The 18,998-nt window shown below is 45.6% G+C and overlaps 1 protein-coding gene across 1 annotated transcript in view; it reads right to left on the bottom strand.

Annotated features, from left to right (window-relative positions):
• Nucleotides 1–18,998, bottom strand: part of VWA5B2 (von Willebrand factor A domain containing 5B2) — a 67,938-nt gene that overhangs the window by 36,682 nt on the left and 12,258 nt on the right. Inside the window, exon 2 of the mRNA XM_084639143.1 lies at nucleotides 838–1,014. Within this exon, the coding sequence (XP_084495269.1) occupies nucleotides 838–976 (139 nt within the window). The 5' untranslated portion in view covers nucleotides 977–1,014. The remainder of the gene's footprint in view (nucleotides 1–837; nucleotides 1,015–18,998) is intronic.

Below are 18,998 nucleotides of genomic sequence, written 5' to 3'. Positions count from 1 at the left end.
TTTGTATCCCAGTTCCAGTCCCCTCTGAGCTAACCAGTCCTCCAACAAGGGATTTTTAACCTTCAGGGTGCAGTAAGGAAACTAGGAAACTGCTCTAGATCCATTTTAGTATCTACTTAATGCATAAGAGGGTGCCTAGCCATTTAAATGCACAACAGCCTGGCTATTTGTCACCTTGTTGAAAGGTGACTGGATCAGTGCCTCCTGGATACAAACCAGCCCAGATTCACCTATGATATGGTCAGGAAGAAGGAAAGCCCAGTGCTTCCACCTCTTCTTAGGGCACATCTTCGCTGGCAATGTTAAAGCGCTGCTGCGGCTTGTGTAGCTGCGCTCTAGAAAAACCACCTCCACAAGGGGAATAGCTACCAGCATTGGGAGCGCGGCTCTGTCTACACTGGCACTTTACAGCGCTGAAACCTGCAGCACTCGGAGGGGGGGTGTTTTTTCACACCCCTGAGCGAGAAAGTTGCAACGCTGAAAAGTGCCAATGCAGACAAGCCCTTACTCATGGGCTGTGCTAGGTTTGGGAAGGATCCTTCTGCCAATCTAGCATTCATGTCCTGGTTCAAACATGTGCATTCCACTGCCTCCTATGGGAACATGCTGGGTTTGGTTCTGCGTATATTAGTTCTGTATACAGACTGTCCTAGTGGGTCTCCTCCTTTAGCTCACTAAGTAAAGGCAAGAGTTCAAGAGACTAAAGATGAACAGGTAGAGGAGGGTGAGTGCAGCACTGCTCCACACCAAGACAGGTCAGATCTGCTCCTGTATACCAGCAATCTGCTAGTTAAGTAGGTACAACTTATTCTTTAGCTCTAGATAGACGCATCTTACCTTCTACAGGATCCTCCTCTGAGTTGATGTAAGTGAGGTGAGCAGTGACTCCCAGGGAGTACCCGTTGGCACAGGCCTTTACGCATGAGCTCTTCAGAGGGAGAGCTGTCCAGGTAGCTAGAGAATACAATCCTGGCATGGTCTCTAGGCACAGCTACCAGGTCCTGCCAGCTGGAGCTATCAAGAGAAGGTGAAACAACACAAGCAAGCATTGAAGTTTGGAGGCAAGGAGAGGTCAGACTGAATACTGTCTTTAACTATCAGGAGAGCTTCAGAAGTCTGGAATAAGTCAACCGCAAGATTAGAATATTGCCCAATGAAGCTGGTGACTTTACAGTATTCTTCCTTCCTCAATTCCTTCTCACCCCCTCTCTCTGCTTCTTGGGCTTCCATGATGCTTTGCTATCCTGGATCTTCTCAGCTTTCCTCTCAAACTCTCTCCTCTGCCCCCTTTCTCTGTCACCCTTGACAATTCCACTATCTTCCCAATCACCGAAGTGTACAGCCCCGGGGTACCATTCAACTCCCTTCTCCCCTCACGTCGCAGTTCTAATCAGTTCTTGTTACTTTGTACTCTGCAAATTCTCTACTGTCCTTTCATCTCCATCCCAACCTTCATCTAAAACTCTCACCTGAGCTTTGGTCCTCTCTCACCTCAGCTATTCAATCTTTTCCTCTAGAGATTCCCTGAATCTCATCTTGCTCCCCTCCAATCTATTTAAAGTGCAATACCAAATTCTCCTCTCACACTTCTCTGACCATTCCACTCCACCTCTGAGCCCCCTCCTTGACTTCCCCTAGCCTGCTGTATTACATACTTCTCATCCATCATCCTCACCTCCAGGATCATGTACATGTTTCTGCCTTCATTTCTCCTGCTCTCTCCTTTGCTCCTGCTAAGGCACTACCCTAATTTCCCTCTCTGTATCCTTTCTCCATGCCCACCTTCATGTCTTCTCCATGCCATTTTGCTCTTACACTTGGAAGAAGCTCGCTCTGCTGATGCACCAAACCACCTCCTTCTCTGCTTTCAAATCCCTCTTCACAATATTTTTTCTGGCAAGCCTTCCAATAATGAGCATTGCACGATTCCTCCAGCACCTCAAGCTCACACCAGCACTCACTAGAGTGGGTCTCTGAACTCTGCATTGTCTGTATCTAGACTTTATTGCAAGACTGGGCCGTCTTATGTTTTGTACAGGGCTGAGCATACTGTTGGTTCTCAAAAAACAATCCTTGGGTAGGGATCTGAGGAACGTAGCATCATGCTGCCAGGCTGAGCAGCCACTCAGGGAGTGCTCACTGGCCACAACAGCAGCAGAATTAAATGAGCCCACACACTAAGCAGAGTGAGGACTTCCTCAGCCCCTGTATTTAATTGAAATTAAGAGAAAAATCCCAGTTTCTGCGGCCCTTCAGAATGGATTTTGCCTGGAAGGAAAAGAGCAACACAAGGACTGATTCTAAGCATGAATGGGATCAAATAGTCATGCACTTGCTCTCTGTTTATTTTTCCATGTCAGCAGCAGCTGAGCACTCAGCCTAAACTTTCCAATGAAACCATTCCTAGCGGCTAAGATCTCCAGAGGGGGCCTATACGGACACTGAAGGCAAAAGAAGATTAATCCCAGACTATGCTCCATGCTCTCTTCTCCTGTCTTTAGGGACCGGACATCAGGAGACACCAAACCATACTTCAGCCTCAGAGCACACGCAGTATCTGCTGTTCCCATCCCCGTCAGCCACCCACAAAGGTTACCTGGGTAATTGATAAACAAGTGAAGGGAAAAAACACACAGAGTAGCTAGGACAAAACAGAGACTGGAGTCTCTGTTTGTTGGGGGATTAATAATTAACAACAGGGACAACACTAAAACTGAGACAACAGAGCAGGGAAGGAATTGTGGGAGGATGCATCCCTTGGAAACCTGGGATCTCCACAGTGCCCTCAGGCAGATCACGCAGAGTCCACTTCTGGCCACAGCAGCTCCCAGGCTATGCCCACCTTCCACCTGTGGTCACTTACCCTGAGAAAAGTCCATGAATAATACCAAAAGGTCAGGACACCAGCCCATCCCTGAGGCTATCAAACTTTCCCACCCCATTCCTACTTCCAATTTCCTATATCGACTGAGAGACTTCTCCAAAATTATTGCTCTGGCCAAAGGATTTTCCTGAACAAGATGTGAAATGTAATGTTATTTCCACAACGTGCCTCAAGACTCACATGGAGGGACTGCCTGAACCAACAGGCCTCACTGCTTACGTGAAGGGACTGTTTGGCCCCTCTTCCACCAGTATCCCTCACCCCTTCATGGGAAGAGATTGCATAGTCCTGGAATAAGAAAAGGATTCTGGCTCAGTGTTCAGCCAGAGCTGAGCTTCTTCGCAGTTGTAAGTGAATGGATCCCCAAACTGGTCAAATCAACATTCCATAAAACATTCGGATAAGCCGTAATGCATCTTCCCTGCAAAGAGATTCCTTGTGTCCTTCTTCTCCAGACACATGCAAGTATTTAGTCTGTGCCCATCCAGCTGGCTACATACCTCACCTCAACTCCCACTCTTGATTCACCCAGAAGCATAATGGATAGAGACATCCCAGCATCACTAGCGTGTGCTATAGATTTAGCTGCTCTGAGTGCAACAGGCTAAGAGAAAAGGGCAAGGCCAGATGGAAACAAAGCATCTGGTTTCATCTCACTCCAGTGGCCTTCATCTCAGGAATTGCAGGCTTATGAGACAGACTGTAATTTAAGATTCCATGTACCCACAATTTATGGGTCAAGGATGCATCTGTTTAGAGCACCTTACACCACTTGGAAAATGGAGACGCTGAAGTGGAGGAGTGATAAACCCAAAACAAGTCTGAGGAGACAGAGTTGTGATCAAGTCAATCACAGTGAAGAGAGCAGTGGCTACAAAGGATGCGGACGATGTCCCGGAGCTTTACAGGTGACCCTTAGAAAGTACGTACAACCCAGGAAAACATAGATTATATGAGATTGCCATTACCATGCCATCCACCTACACATCCCATAAAATGTAATTACCAGACAATTTAGATTAGTGCACAGATCCTAGGATGCTGGGGAGTGTGAATCTTGGTAGTAATCCAGCCCTGGGTGTGGACCCTGCTGCATTTAGGAGCTGGGAGTGTGATTCCTAACACTAGAGTCCTGGAGTGAAATCCTGGTTCTGTTCAAGTCAATATCAAAAGTCCCATTGACTTGAACAGAGCCTGGATTTTACCCTGATGTACAGGTCCTGGGAATTTGAGTCCTGGCACTATTCCAGGTGTCATTAAAATTGCTCTGAGGATGATCACACCAGGTTAGCATTAGAGCTCTGGTGGGGTTCTAGAGCACAGTCATCCTAATAGGGAACTGCCAGAGGGACACTCCCGCTACTCAAAGTGCCAGCTGGCATTGGGAAGCCAAGCTGATGTACATCTGTTCTGATCATGCTCTCACTAGGACCCCTTGAGCATTAGCAAGGGAAAAGAAGGCACCAAGCAAACCATAGGTACCTGAGGGGGGCTCAGACACATTTTCACCTCAGAGCCACTCCACTTGTTCCCCAAGACAGAGCGCTTAACACACAACCAGTGAGCCCGCTATTTGCCAGGCCTCTGATTGGCCAGAGCTCCATTTAGCTGTTTACCAGGGACTTACCAGAGAGGCTGTACTGGCTGCTTTTTATCAACAGTCTTTACATTTATTCTACCAAAGTAAACAAGTCCCATCTGGTCCTCTCATGTTTTATGTAGGTTGCAGCGAACCAGCTGGTAATGAATAAAAACAGATCCACAGGTCCTCACCCTGTACCCGCCCCCCCTCTATTGCCCCACTGGGAAGCAAATGGTCTGTGGCAGTGACGGCAAAGACTGTGGGTTCTTGCTGCTCTCTCCACAACATCTCCTGCAAGACAGGTCAGGTCCCCTCACATGAGCAGGGTGCCAGCCCCTTTCTCTTATTCTCGATTGCCTAACAAATGGCACAGACGGAAGTACAACTTGCTAGCTCTTTCTGCCTCCTACCCCACTCCTGCTTGTCACTTCTACCTAAGGGAGCTGTTGTTAATATCTGTTTCAGCTGGCACGGGAAAGAGAATCGTAATTTAAAGAGCCAGCATCCCTGCTATGGATCAACTGATTCAGAATCCAGGGGACTAAGCTGTGTGTTGGTAAACAGCCAGGGAAGGTGAGTGGTCAACAGCATCTGTAGTAGATATTGAGAGAAGGGCCAAATCCAGGCCTACTGTAAGGAGATGGAAATCCACTGAAGACAACAGAGTTAAATCTACTTAAACCAGATCTGAATTTAGCCCAGAGCATCTGTGAGATCAGGCAATGATAATGAAGTATAAGATAGTCTAGCTTCTTTCATCCATGGATCTCAGAACTTTCATTTAAACATTCATTAAGACTCACAATATTCCTGAGAGTTTATTCCTACTGTATTTTTAAAAAATAAATAATGAATCCCAAAGCACTTGCCTGACTGTATTCTAGCTGGAGTGATGGGAATAGTTAAGGATGCTCAAGTGCTTAGAGCCTGAAGGGTCATTTTCAGAAGCTTGTAACTTTGTCAAACTTTTGCATGTTCTGCTGAAATTCAGCATGTATATTTCTGTCTAATTTTCCCAAGCTATAATGATTTTGCATATGCAATTTTTTTTTAATATGTAACAATCTGCCAATGCTTCATTTGCACTACACACAGGTACATAGGCAAACCCAGTGGAAACTTCCACTGAAAAGGTGATCTCATAACATTACAGTCGACTTTCACATGCACGTGTAAGAAAGTAAAGCAGGAAATCAATTTTAAGGCCATGGTGGGGGGGGGGGGGGATATTGTCTGTGATGGTGCATGTAGAATGAAGCCAGGGCTTCTACCTCATTGACTGCACATATTATACAGGACAGAGCTTTCTAACACTGAACACAATAAAGAGGTTTTGTTCTTTGTAAAAAAGTAGGAAATTTCACACAAAAGGGGTTGATCTTAAGCTGGTGAAAATCAGGGCAGCATGCCAATTTACATCACCTGAGGAGTTCTTCCATACTCTTTCATTGCATGATCACATACTATTACTTCCCCACAGACCTAGCCTCATTTAGTGACCAGGCTGTACATAGAATGAGGCAGGAGTACAGAGGACCCAAACTTCATTAGCTGCTGAAGTTTTGTAGCATGTAACAAATTAATTCAAGGTCCATAGGACCACTGCCTAACTCATTGTAGGAGTTGGAGGATGAGCAGTGTATGGGCCCAGAGGATGAAGAGGATAAGAATAAATATTGAACAGCTGCCTCGTTCACTGAGCAACAGCCATCTAGCACACTGTGTGAGGCAGGGATCCTGCAGAAAAACTGTATGTCTAATTACAGATTATCATAAGGCACACACACAAAGAACCAGAGCTAAAGTTGTGCAGGCAGCCTGACTTTGAATGCTTCACTTTGCAACCTTAACACTTTTTTTTTTTAAAAAGTAGGATACATCGGGGTGCTGGAACAATTTGTATAGTGGGGGTGCTGACAGCCACTGAACCAAACTGTAAACCCTGTATGTGATGGAAACCACTTGAAGATGGAGGTGCGGCAGCACCCCTAGTTCCTGCACCTATGGAATATATGGGAATTCCTAAACTCACCTGTGATATCACTCCCAATCCTGGGGTGGAAAGTTTAACAGTGTCCAGTGGCAATGCAGAGTAGTTTAGGGCAAGACATGGACGGAATGTTGCGTCCAACTGCCTCTGCAGGAGCAATTTGGGGAGACAGAATGTAATTATCCATGTTGGAAGTTAGCCAGTCAAACCCCAACTCATGCAAAACCAGCCTCGGGATCCTTATTGAACACAAGTGGTTAGGACTTTGGTTCTACTCCTCAGCCAAAAGACAGAACCTCCAGCAGCACTGCATCCACCGCCATTAACTTTGCCTGAAGAAACAACTCCAGATTGTTCCCTCCTATCAACTTTCTGCTACTAGTTTACTGTCTCCTTTTTATTGGTGTTGTCTCTTACTTGAGATCCAGAAGGTTAAAAGCTATGCTGACCCACCAGAGGGGATCCTACAGTTCTGAGCATGTGTGCCAATATTGGGGTGCAGGTGGAAAGTGAATTCCCTTCACAGCTCACGATAGGGGGGCCCCCAGGTCTAGCATGGGCGCAATAGATCCTCTTGTACCTAATGAACTCAGTTTCCACCCAGCCCAAGTTCAGATGTTTGTACAACGGCCCAGATCCTCAAAGGTATTTAGGTGCCTAATTTCCATTGGTATCACTGGGAGACAGGCACCTAAATACCTTTAAGGATTTGGATCAAAGTGCTCACGTTTGTCTTTTTGTCTCTAGTTGTCTCTCTATCTAACACACTCTGCACTGTAGGTCTCACAGACCTACCTGAAAATAAAGGAGGACTTGCCTTCCCTAGCAGTGCTGGAAATCAGTCCTCCCTCCTGCTTCCCACTAGGCAATAGCCCAGGAAATCCCCAAATCACCACACTAGGGTTGAGCATAAGGTCATTGACGACAGGGTCAAACCAACCCTCACAGGTGCAACACAACACTTTGAGGAAAAACAAGGACAAGGGTGAATGTGCAGATAGCTGTGGGTGAACACACAAAATTGCCATGTGCCCACACTTACAAGGCACCCACAAGTAGTGAGCATAGGCATTCTAGCTCAGCTTGCTGACAGCTGAACGAGGGGGAGGAGTCAGGCACAGTGGGGTAGCAGGGGGAAAGAGAATTTTCCTAGAGACTCCGTGATAAGGACATTAGGCTAAGCAGGGATTATCCCGACTCTTTATGGGCTGCACTGAGACAACAGTCACCAGATTTCAAAGAAGCAGTCCCCACTGGTGACTGGCAATGCTCTCTACCCCACCCCAATGCTTACCTACTTGTGTTTCCTGCCGCTTTCCGACTGGCAAAGAGGGAAATTGTCACAAGAGGTGAAATAAGGAATGCAGCCCTGAGTCCATTTAGACAGAGCCACCCACAAGTTAATACACACATCGGACATTAAAAAATGGGGCCTCCTGCTGGGGGCCCCCATCTGTTCCCAACCACATTGCTCAGGTGGCCAGGGAAAAGTGTCAGGTTAAAGTGTCAGACACAAACCAAGAAAATGCCTCAAAGTCTCTTTGGCTCATGATGCCCCTTCATGTCCAAGTCACTGAATCTTAGGGGAGAAACTCACTTGAGCACTTTTTTCATGCAGACTGATCTCAAACAAGCTAAAAGTCTCCATCTCTGCATGGGCGGTGGCTTAATAATAGGCCAGGGGAATCTCTGCTTTCCCTGAAGCCACTTATAAAATACAGATCTTTACAACAATAATCAAATGCCAGGAAACAGAGAGAACTTTCTTTTCAGCGTACCATCAAAGCTGCTAATTCTCATGCCATTGATCCCCAAGCCCAGTAACTCTTAGCAAAAAAAAACCCCACAAAGACACCCAAGCACACTCTCCCCACTTCTCAGCAAAACCTGATGAGCCAAAGCAGTGCTGGGGAAGGTGGGGAGAGGGGAAGGGCAGGCTCCTCACTCCTCAGATATCAGGGACTTGTACAGTATAGACTTGGGAACATTTGCTAATATACTATGACATATTATCATAAATAATTAAAACTACACTTGTCAAATACTTAAGGGCAGGTCAGTCTGCGATGCTACGGCCTTGACTGGAGGGTTATTTCATTGTGTTCATTTGCTTTCTTGCTAATTTAGAAAATTTATTACCAGTCTGCAATGAGTCTCCCAGACAGCCATGAAAAACATAAGCAAGCAGAAGTCACACACACATTCTGTTTAGGGAGTCGCTGACCACAATGTACCCCCAAGGGTTGCGGAGGGGGGGCGGGGAGCCTGAAAAAGCAAAGGTCTCATATCTATCCCCCCCACACCAGACCTTGTTCAAACCTCCCATTTTCTGACCTGCAAAGTTGCCAGACAGGACTGAGTGTTAAGCACTTACCTGGAGGATGATGACAGAGTCTGCAGTCCCAACTCGCCCAGCTTCAGATGAATTAAAAACACATAAGAAGGAGGAATGAAATCAGCCCCGTTCTGGATGTCCTGATCCTGCCTGGGACACTCACCAGAAGCCTGCTCTTTCCCGCCTCTCAGGCTCTTCTTTCTCCTCTCAAGAGGAAAATGATGTGTTTCCTCCTCAGCCTGCTGTCTCTGTCTCTCTCTCTCTCCCCCCCTCTCACTGCTGCAGAGTCCCTCTCTCTCTGGCATTGGCTTCCTCAGTACTGTACTACATCTCTTCCTCCTCAGTGCCAGAGGTAAGGGAGCTGAGCAGCTCCAAGCCCAGCCTAATTAAAGGGCCATACGCACTGGTCTGGCAGCAACTGGGAGGGGATGGAGCTGCTCTGCATGTGCTGTCTTGCTTCTCAGGGGGATGGTGAACCTTGCCAGGAGTACTTGAGGGACAGGCAGAAAAGCAGTAGGGAGCTACAGATTTACACACACAACAAGCAGATTACAGCAGAGACAAGCCTGATGATCCTTTTGACCCTATCTGCAGGCCCAGCTCAGAGGTGTCAGGACAAATGCCTGTTAGGCAGAGGGACGTGATCGTTCCCCTCTATTCGACATTGGTGAGGCCTCATCTGGAGTACTGTGTCCAGTTTTGGGCCCCACACTACAAGAAGGCACTATATTTGCTCTTTCCCAGTCTTCTGGAATTCTCCCGTCTTCCATGACTTTTCAAAGATAATTGCTAATGGCTCAGCTATCTCCTCAGTTAGTTCCTAGAATATTCTAGGATGCATTTCATCAGGTCCTGATGAGTTGAAGACATCTAACTTGTCTAAGTAATTTTTAACTTGTTCTTTTCCTATTTAACCTCTGATCCTACCTCATTTTCACTGACATTCACTATGTTAGATGTCCACTCACCACCAACCTTCTTGGTGAAAACCGAAACAAGGTTGTCATTAAGCAAGTCTGCCATTTCCACATTTTCTGTTATTATCCCCTCCGCCCCCATTGAGTAGTGGGCCTACCCTGTCCTTTGTCTTCCTCTTGCTTCTAATGTATTTGTAGAATGTTTTCTTGTTACCCTTTATGTCTCTAGCTAGTTTGATCTCATTTGTTCCTTGGCCTTTCTAATTTTGTCCCTACATGCTTGTGTTATTTGTTTATATTCATCTTTTATAATTTGACCTAGTTTCCACTTTTTGTTTGATTTTTAGATCATTGGAGATCTCCTGGAAGATCTCCTGGGTTTTTAGATCATTGACGATCTCCTATATATTCTGCAGTATGGTTCTTCCTCACTCCTATAGAACATGTATGCTTAGACCTATAGCATATATACTGCAATATGCTGCTACTTCCCTTGCTCATTCACCTGCACATCTACTAATGTGATATATGCCATCCTGTGCCAGCAATGTCCCTCTGCCATGTACATTGGCCAAACCAGACAGTCTCAACGTAAAAGAATAAATGGACACAAATCAGACATTAGGAATGGCAACATACAAAAGCCAGTAGGAGAACACTTAAATCTCCCCGGACATCCAGTAACAGATTTAAAAGTAGCCATCCTGCAACAAAAAAATTTCAAAAACAAACTTCAAAGAGAAACTGCAGAGCTACAATTAATTGGCAAACTTAACACCATTAACTTGGGCTTGAATAGGGACTGGGAGTGGCTGCCTCACTACAAAAGCAATTTTCCCTCTCTTGATATTGACACCTCCTCATCAAATATTTGGTGTGGACCACATCCACCCTGACTGAATTGGCCTTGTCATCACTGGTTCTCCACGTGTAAGGTAACTCCCTTCTCTTCATGTGCCAGTATATTTATGCTTGTATCTGTAGTTTTCACTCCATGCATATGAAGAAGTGGTTTTTTACCCACAAAAGCTTATGCCCAAATAAAGCTGGTAGTCTTCAAGCTGCCACCGGACTCCTCGTTGTTTTTGTGGATACAGACCAACACGGCTACCCCTCTGATACTTCAAGTAGACTAATGTAGATATTGAAGAGGAATGGGGACAGGACGAATCCCTGTGGGACTCTGCATGTGAGGGCTCCACAAGACGGAGCAATTGCCCATCACCATTCTCTGGGTCGTGCTGGAGAAGAAAGATTGGAGGTATTACATCGCTGCACCATTTACTCTATGTCACGTAGGTGAGTCAGCAGCACCTTGTGTTCAACTATGTTGAAAGCTGCAGAGATTGAGCAGCATCCACACTGAGACATGGCCTACATTCGCTGCAATGAGGAGGCTGACGTTTGAGACAATTTGCACTGTCTTTGTGTTGTGCCCTGTCTGAAGCCAGTTGCAAAGCATCCAGGATATTAACAGAGGTCACATGATGTTAGTGCATGTTTGTCAGTATTTCCTTGATGATTTTGCCTAGGAAATAGCAGCTGAAGATGGGGCACTAGTTGGAGAGAGAATCTGCACTGAGTGCTGTCTTTTTTAAGGACTGTGTTAACCATTTGCATTTTTTAGAGACTGCCATGTTTGCCTCTCTAAACAATGCATTGATTATTTTAAGACACAGTTGTTCTTTGCTGGCTTTCACCAGCCAGTAGGTGCAGGGATCAGTTTTGTTGGTGGTAGGTTGAATGTTTCTAAGGGATTCCAGTGCTTCATTGTGTGTCATGGGACAAACCTCAGTCAAAGGGGTGGGGTGGTTACTGCCATCTGGTTCACTACCAGGTATTCTGCCTCATGTATTCACAGTTGATCTTTTCTGGAAAGTAGAAGACCTTGCAGTTGAGGCATGTGTGTCTGATGTCTCACTGATCCAGTCCAAGTTGATTAGCTAGTTCACTCTGTGGAACAACTTTGCCATCAGTGATTTTGAAATTCTGGTTCTGCTTGTTACTGCAGTGACATGGCCCTGCAGGAAGTCTTTGTGCTGTCTGTGGATGGATCTGTAACAAGTGTTCTAATCTTTTGCCCATGTTCTTCATCTGATGCAGTTTGTTGGTGAACCATGGTGATCTTGGTCAGCTTGAGGGCAGAGGGCAGGATGGGGCAACAGTGCTGACCGCAGTAATCAGTAGGTGATACTATCTTACTTGCTCATCATCACCCCCTTTGCTTTGCAGTTAGTTGGTCTAGGGTGATCTGAAAACTTAACATATTCCAAAGTTTTTCGTAAGTAAACTGGGTTTTTCTTTCACTTCCCTACTGCGATAAAGGGAAGACTATGATCTTTGCTTAGATGAGGCAACTGTCTCACCAGGACAGTGTGAAGATTGTGACATCAATAATATCTATTAGGATGAAGATCAGATCTAGTGCATGCCCAGCTGAAGGTTTGGATCCAGACACTGTATGGATTCCATGCAACTGAGGAATTCAGATATTATGATGTATTTGGTGTTGTCTAGGTGTAGGATACCGTCACCCAGAATGATGAACCTGAGTGATTCAGGCACAGTGCTAGGCAACAGGTCCATTAGTTCCTCCAGGAAGTCTTCATCTGGAGATCTGGAGATCCGGAGGTTCCTTTTGTCCCTAGCCTTGCCAAACCATATGGATGCAGGTGAAACTTTTGGTTTCTAGGATGGGGTATCTTCTCTATCTGAGGCTGGAGGGGAACAAGACTGCTATTCTGCCTTCTCTTTCCTTTTTACCCTTTCCTGGGAACCTTCTCAGTTTGTACTGAGTATTTTGGAGGAATTAGGGGAACTACAATGGGACAACATATAGTTTTAAACAGATGTTACTGGTGTGTGCAAGGTCTGGTGTCCCATCCAAAACCAGATCACAGATGGTGCTGGTTTTGTTGGTGACCAATCTAGCATTCATCAGCATGAGTTGCTCTCCTGTGTGCTAATTCTCTACACATCATATACTGCAGTATATAGGTAGGAATAGCGGTCAGTAGGTTTCCGGTATAGGGTGGTGTTTATGTGACCATCGCTTATTAGCACCATAGTGTCCAGGAAGTGGATCTCTTGTGTGGACTGGTCCAGGCTGAGATTGATGGTGGGATGGAAATTGTTGAAATCATGGTGGAATTCCTCAAGGGCTTCTTTTCCATGGGTCCAGATGATGAAGATGTCATCAATATAGCGCAAGCAGAGTAGGGGCGTTAGGGGACGAGAGCTGAGGAAGCGTTGTTCTAAATCAGCCATAAAAATGTTGGCATACTGTGGGGCCATGCGGGTACCCATAGCAGTGCCGCTGATCTGAAGGTATACATTGTCCCCAAATGTGAAATAGTTATGGGTGAGGACAAAGTCACAAAGTTCAGCCACCAGGTTTGCCGAGACATTATCGGGGATACTGTTCCTGACAACTTGTAGCCCATCTTTGTGTGGAATGTTGGTGTAGAGGGCTTCTACATCCATAGTGACCAGGATGGTGTTTTCAGGAAGATCACCGATGGATTGTAGTTTCCTCAGAAAGTCAGTGGTGTCTCAAAGACAGTTGGGAGTGTTGGTAGCGTAGGGCCAGAGGAGGGAGTCTACATAGCCAGACAATCCTGCTGTCAGGGTGCCAATGCCTTAGATGATGGGGCATCCAGGATTTCCAGGTTTATGGATCTTGGGTAGCAGATAGAATGCCCCAGGTCGGGGTTCCAGGGGTGTGTCTGTGCGGATTTGTTCTTGTGCTTTTTCAGGGAGTTTCTTGAGCAAATGCTGTAGTTGCTTTTGGTAACCCGCAGTGGGATCAGAGGGTAATGGCTTGTAGAAAGTGGTGTTGGAGAGCTGCCTAGCAGCCTCTTGTTCATATTCCGACCTATTCATGATGACAACAGCATCTCCTTTGTCAGCCTTTTTGATTATGATGTCAGAGTTGTTTCTGAGGCTGTGGATGGCATTGTGTTCTGCACGGCTGAGGTTATGGGGCAAGTGATGCTGCTTTTCCACAATTTCAGCCTGTGCACGTCGGCAGAAGCACTCTATGTAGAAGTCCAGTCTGTTGTTTCGACCTTCAGGAGGAGTCCACCTAGGATCCTTCTTTTTGTAGCATTGATAGGAAGGTCTCTGTGGATTAGTATGTTGTTCAGAGGTGTGTTGGAAATATTCCTTGAGTCGGAGCCATCAAAAATAGGATTCTAGGTCACCACAGAACTGTATCATGTTCGTGTGGGGGAGGGGCAGAAGGAGAGGGCCCGAGATAGGACAGATTCTTCTGCTGGGCTAAGAGTATAGTTGGATAGATTGACAATATTGCTGGGTGGATTAAGGGAACCATTGCTGTGGCCTCTTATGGCATGTAGTAGTTTAGATAGTTTAGTGTCTTTTTTCTTTTGTAGAGAAGCAAAGTGTGCGTTGTAAATGGCTTGTCTAGTTGTTGTAAAGTCCAGCCACGAGGAAGTTTGTGTGGAAGGTTGGTTTTTTGTGAGAGTATTCAGTTTTGAGAGCTCATTCTTAATCTTTCCCCGTTTGCTGTAGAGGATGTTGATCAGGTGGTTCCGCAGTTTCTTTGAGAGCGTGTGGCACAAGCTGTCAGCATAGTCTGTGTGGTATGTAGATTGTAATGGGTTTTTTACCTTCAGCCCTTTTGGTACGATGTCCATCTGTTTGCATTTGGAAAGGAAGATGATGTCTGTCTGTATCTATATGAGTTTTTTCATGAAGTTGATAGATTTCCACTCCATACGGCTAAATGCAGTGCCTTGCATAATGACAGGTTTCAGAGTAGCAGCCGTGTTAGTCTGTATGGTCACATAAACACCACCCTATACCGGAAACCTACTGACCGCTATTCCTACCTACATGCCTCCAGCTTTCACTCAGACCATACCACACGTTCCATCGTCTACAGCCAAGCTCTACAATACAACCGCATTTGCTCCAACCCCTCAGACAGAGACAAACACCTACAAGATCTCTATCAGGCATTCTTACAACTACAGTGCCTACCTGCTGAAGTGAAGAAACAAACTGACAGAGCCAGAAGAGTACCCAGAAGTCACCTACTACAGGACAGGCCCAACAAAGATAATAACAGAACGCCACTAGCCATCACCTTCAGCCCCCAACTAAAACCTCTCCAACGCATCATCAAGGAACTACAACCTATCCTGAAGGACGACCCATCACACTCACAAATCTTGGGAGACAGGCCAGTCCTTGCCTACAGACAGCCCCACAACCTGAAGCAAATACTCATCAGCAACCACACACCACACAACAGAACCACTAACCCAGGAACTTATCCTTGCAACAAAGCCCGTTGCCAACTGTGTCCACATATCTATTCAGGGGACACCATCATAGGGCCTAATCATATCAGCCACACTATCAGAGGCTCGTTCACCTGCACATCTACCAATGTGATATATGCCATCATGTGCCAGCAATGCCCCTCTGCCATGTACATTGGTCAAACTGGACAGTCTCTATGTAAAAGAATAAATGGACACAAATCAGATGTCAAGAATTATAACATTCATAAACCAGTTGGAGAACACTTCAATCTCTCTGGTCACTCGATTACAGACCTAAAGGTTGCAATATTACAACAAAAAGACTTCAAAAACAGACTCCAACGAGAGACTGCTGAATTGGAATTCATTTGCAAACTGGATTCAATTAACTTAGGCTTGAATAGAGACTGGGAGTGGATGTGTCATTACACAAAGTAAAACTATTTCCCCATGTTTATTTCCCCTCCCCCACCACCTCCCACTGCCCCTCAGATGTTCCTGTTAAATGCTGGCAATGGCCCACCTTGATTATCATTACAAAAGGTTTTCTCCCCCCACACCAACCCGCCCTCCTGCTGGTAATAGCTCATCTTAAGTGATCACTCTCCTTACAATATGTATGATAACACCCATTTTTTCATGTTCTGTGTGTATATAAATCTCCCCACTGTATTTTCCACTGAATGCATCCGATGAAGTGAGCTGTAGCTCTCGAAAGCTTATGCTCAAATAAACTGGTTAATCTCTAAGGTGCCACAAGTCCTCCTTTTCTTTTTGCGAATACAGACTAACACGGCTGCTACTCTGAAATACTGCTGTATGCTACCCTCCATAGAGTATGTACTGCAGCATACCACCTCCTATAACGTATATGCTGCAGTATTCAATCTCCTGCACTGTTTGCATATATATATTGCAGCAAGTTAACACTCATAGTTATGTTTGCTAACTCTAAAGTATCTACATTGCAGTATGCCACCAAATGACTCCCAGCAAAGGCAGAGGTGTACCAAACACACCTGGAGGGCATAGACAAACAGTATCTACAGCACTGTCTGGGTATGTGTGGTATATAATTTATCATAGGCAGGGCTGGTAGCACTACCTGTTATTAAGGTTGCCCGACACTTCCCATTATAAAACCCTGTTTATAGTTATCATTTTGCCAAACTTTAACATTTAGGGTGAAATTTTCCATGCCATGTGTCTGCCTCAAAATGCTTGAGCTGTTTCTGAGAATGAGGTTGGGAGAAAATACATTGTTTGCCCATATCAAAAAATGCTGGCAACCTTTTCTTTCAACAGCACCCCCACGTTTTGGAACAGGGACTTGAACCACACTGTGCATACTCCAACTTAGGGCTGAGCAGGATTTTCCCTGCAATTGCAGCTCTGGGTGGCTCTGAACGGCGCCGGGTTTGGGCACCTGAACTGAGAGCAGGAAGATTGTCTCTTCTGTGCTCTCAGTGCCTCCCCTCCTTGCCCAGGCAGCATAGAAGAGGAAGCTGCCTGAGACAAACGCAGAGACGACAAGAGCCATACCTGCAGGTGGATGTTGGGAGTAGATTGGGGCAAGGAGCCTGGGGAGGGTGAGACAGGAACTGGAAGCTGGTGTGGGAGATAGGGAAACTGGAACTGGTAGTTCAGGGTAGGAGGAGAAGGACTGGCTGGTAAAGGAGACTGAAACTGGGACCCATGGGAGAAACTGGACCAAACTGGTCAAAGAATCAGGGTCTCGCTGGGGAAGGGAAGACTAGCACTGGTTGGGTAAGAACCTGGGGCTGGGAGCCAGGAGGTGGCAGAGAAACTGAGATCAAATGAGAAGTCAGGGAGAGACTGGGACTGGCTGGGCAAGGAGACTGGTACTAAGAACCAGTGGAGCAGCATAAGGAAGTGAGGGGAAGATTGCTTATGGAAAAAACAGCATGTGATCATGTAATTAAAGACTATCATAATGCATACACACAAGAGGGCTGAATTAAGGTTGCACAGGCAACTTTAATTCTGGCACCTCCTAATTTTTAAGTGCTTGACTTTGCCACCTTAATAATGTTCTTTTAATGTAGTTTTGTGTGTGTAATTATTTACATATTGCCAAAAAATGTGCTAGATGCTTGAACAGTTAGATTAGGCCATCTGAGATACAATTTGCAGAACCAAACCCAGTATTAGGCCAAAAGGTGTATCTATCCATGAAAGTGGCTCTGATTCTGATTTCAACTGACAGGTGTGTTTATCTGGTGGCTCAAAAAAGAAGAGGGGAAAGACCAGAAAAGAGGGCTGAGGGACAAGACGACAATGGGAAGAGAGGGAAAATTCAGCAGGAAAGAGATATGAAGGTGCTGGGAGGAGAAGAGAGGGAACGGAAGGAAGGAGAACATGAGGAGAGACCCAAGGAACAGAGTCAGATGATCATATCTCGCCATCTGTATCATGGTACTGTGAAACTGCCACTCCATTTCTGTATGCAGTCTAGTTGTAGCCATGTTGGTCCCAGGATCGTAGCGACACATGGTGGGTGAGGTAATATCTTTTATCAGATCAACTTCTGGTGGTGAGAGAGACAAGCTTTCGAGCCACACAGAACTCTTCTTCAGGTTTGGGAAAAGTACTCCCAGAGTCACAGCAAATGCAAGGTGGATTGTTTAACACAAGTAGACAGCACATATTCTAAGGGACCAAGGTAGAATGGCCCATTAATGCCTCTGCAGTCATAGGACAAAAAGAGGGGGTTAATGGGTTATAAATTGTTGTAATAAGCCTTCTGATCATGTTGGAATGGGATGGCTCCTCCCTCCCACTCTCCATTGTGCTAAATTATTGCACCTTCCCCTCTCCTATCTGGATTGTGCTGAAGTGGGATGTCCCCTTACTTTCCCATCTGAATTGTGCTAAAGACAGAATAAAGGAGGTGGCATGTGCTCAACAGCCAGAAGAGGAACATGCCCTCTAGGGTGGCAGGACATCCCTCTGCTCCACAGACTTTTAATCAAGGAAGCAAATCCCATACAGCTGCTGCTATGCTCCCATGGCAACTGTTATTTTGCCTTTTGATATGAACCAGCAGAAAGTGCAATTGACAAGGATCTGTTAATCTGCAGCTTGCCTGAAAGGAATAAGGTGTTCCACAGAGCTCACATGGCTGCTGTAGCCAGGAATCCAGAGGAGTGGAGCACAGCAAAGTGATCCTGCAACAGCTGGTGTCTATAAAACAGGCTTTCCATAGCCCTACTCTGAGATACAGAGCATCCTTCATCTTACTGGTCAACTTTCTAACAACACCCCTGCAGGGATACAAACAGCCTCCAAAAAAAAAAAAAAAAAAAGGAGGGGGAGTGGGGGGTTTGGAATGTTTTGAAATGATGGATTTTCTACTGTTGACTTTGAGAGCAGAGCTATGCAAATGTGACATTGTCAATACATTTGATCCAGAGTGAAATTTCACTTTTTCAAGCCTAGTTTTATGCAACAAAATTTGACACACTCTAACCCCCAACCCCCCAAGGAAACAAAGAATATTCCTAGAATTTCCCCCAGGTAAAAGGTCCTCACACTCATAAAATTCACTTTGTCCACAAAAAAGTTGAAGCATAAACATTTTCAGTTTTGGTGAGCAAGGAGACAAGTCTGATTTCTCATTGGTGGCAAGACTTCCACAAACAGACAGGATTTCACTCTTCCTTCTGCTTGCCAGTGACTACGAGCAGCAGGCTCATTTAAGAGATGAGCCTCTTTGTGCTGCAGCTGTACATTCAACATGGCCCAGTCACCGGTCTCTGTAAAACACATGTCAGGGCTAGCCTTTAAAGGGCCTTATATCTGCCTATTTTGCCAAGCGCTGTGCTGTTCTCTGTATATTTGAATGAATGACTCCCTCTAGTGGGAAAATCCAGCTATGCCCATTAAAAAGGATCTAGCACCCTGTAAATGTTTTCAGTTTCATCCCTTGCTGTTCAACTTCAGAAATGAAGTTGCTGTTGTTTCATCCCTTGCTGTTCA

Source organism: Lepidochelys olivacea, assembly GCF_965140295.1.
Source record: "Lepidochelys olivacea isolate rLepOli2 genome assembly, chromosome: 9".
NCBI lineage: Eukaryota > Metazoa > Chordata > Testudines > Cheloniidae > Lepidochelys > Lepidochelys olivacea.
Note: the sequence above shows the minus strand (reverse complement) of the source record. Positions and strands in the feature narration are given on the sequence as shown.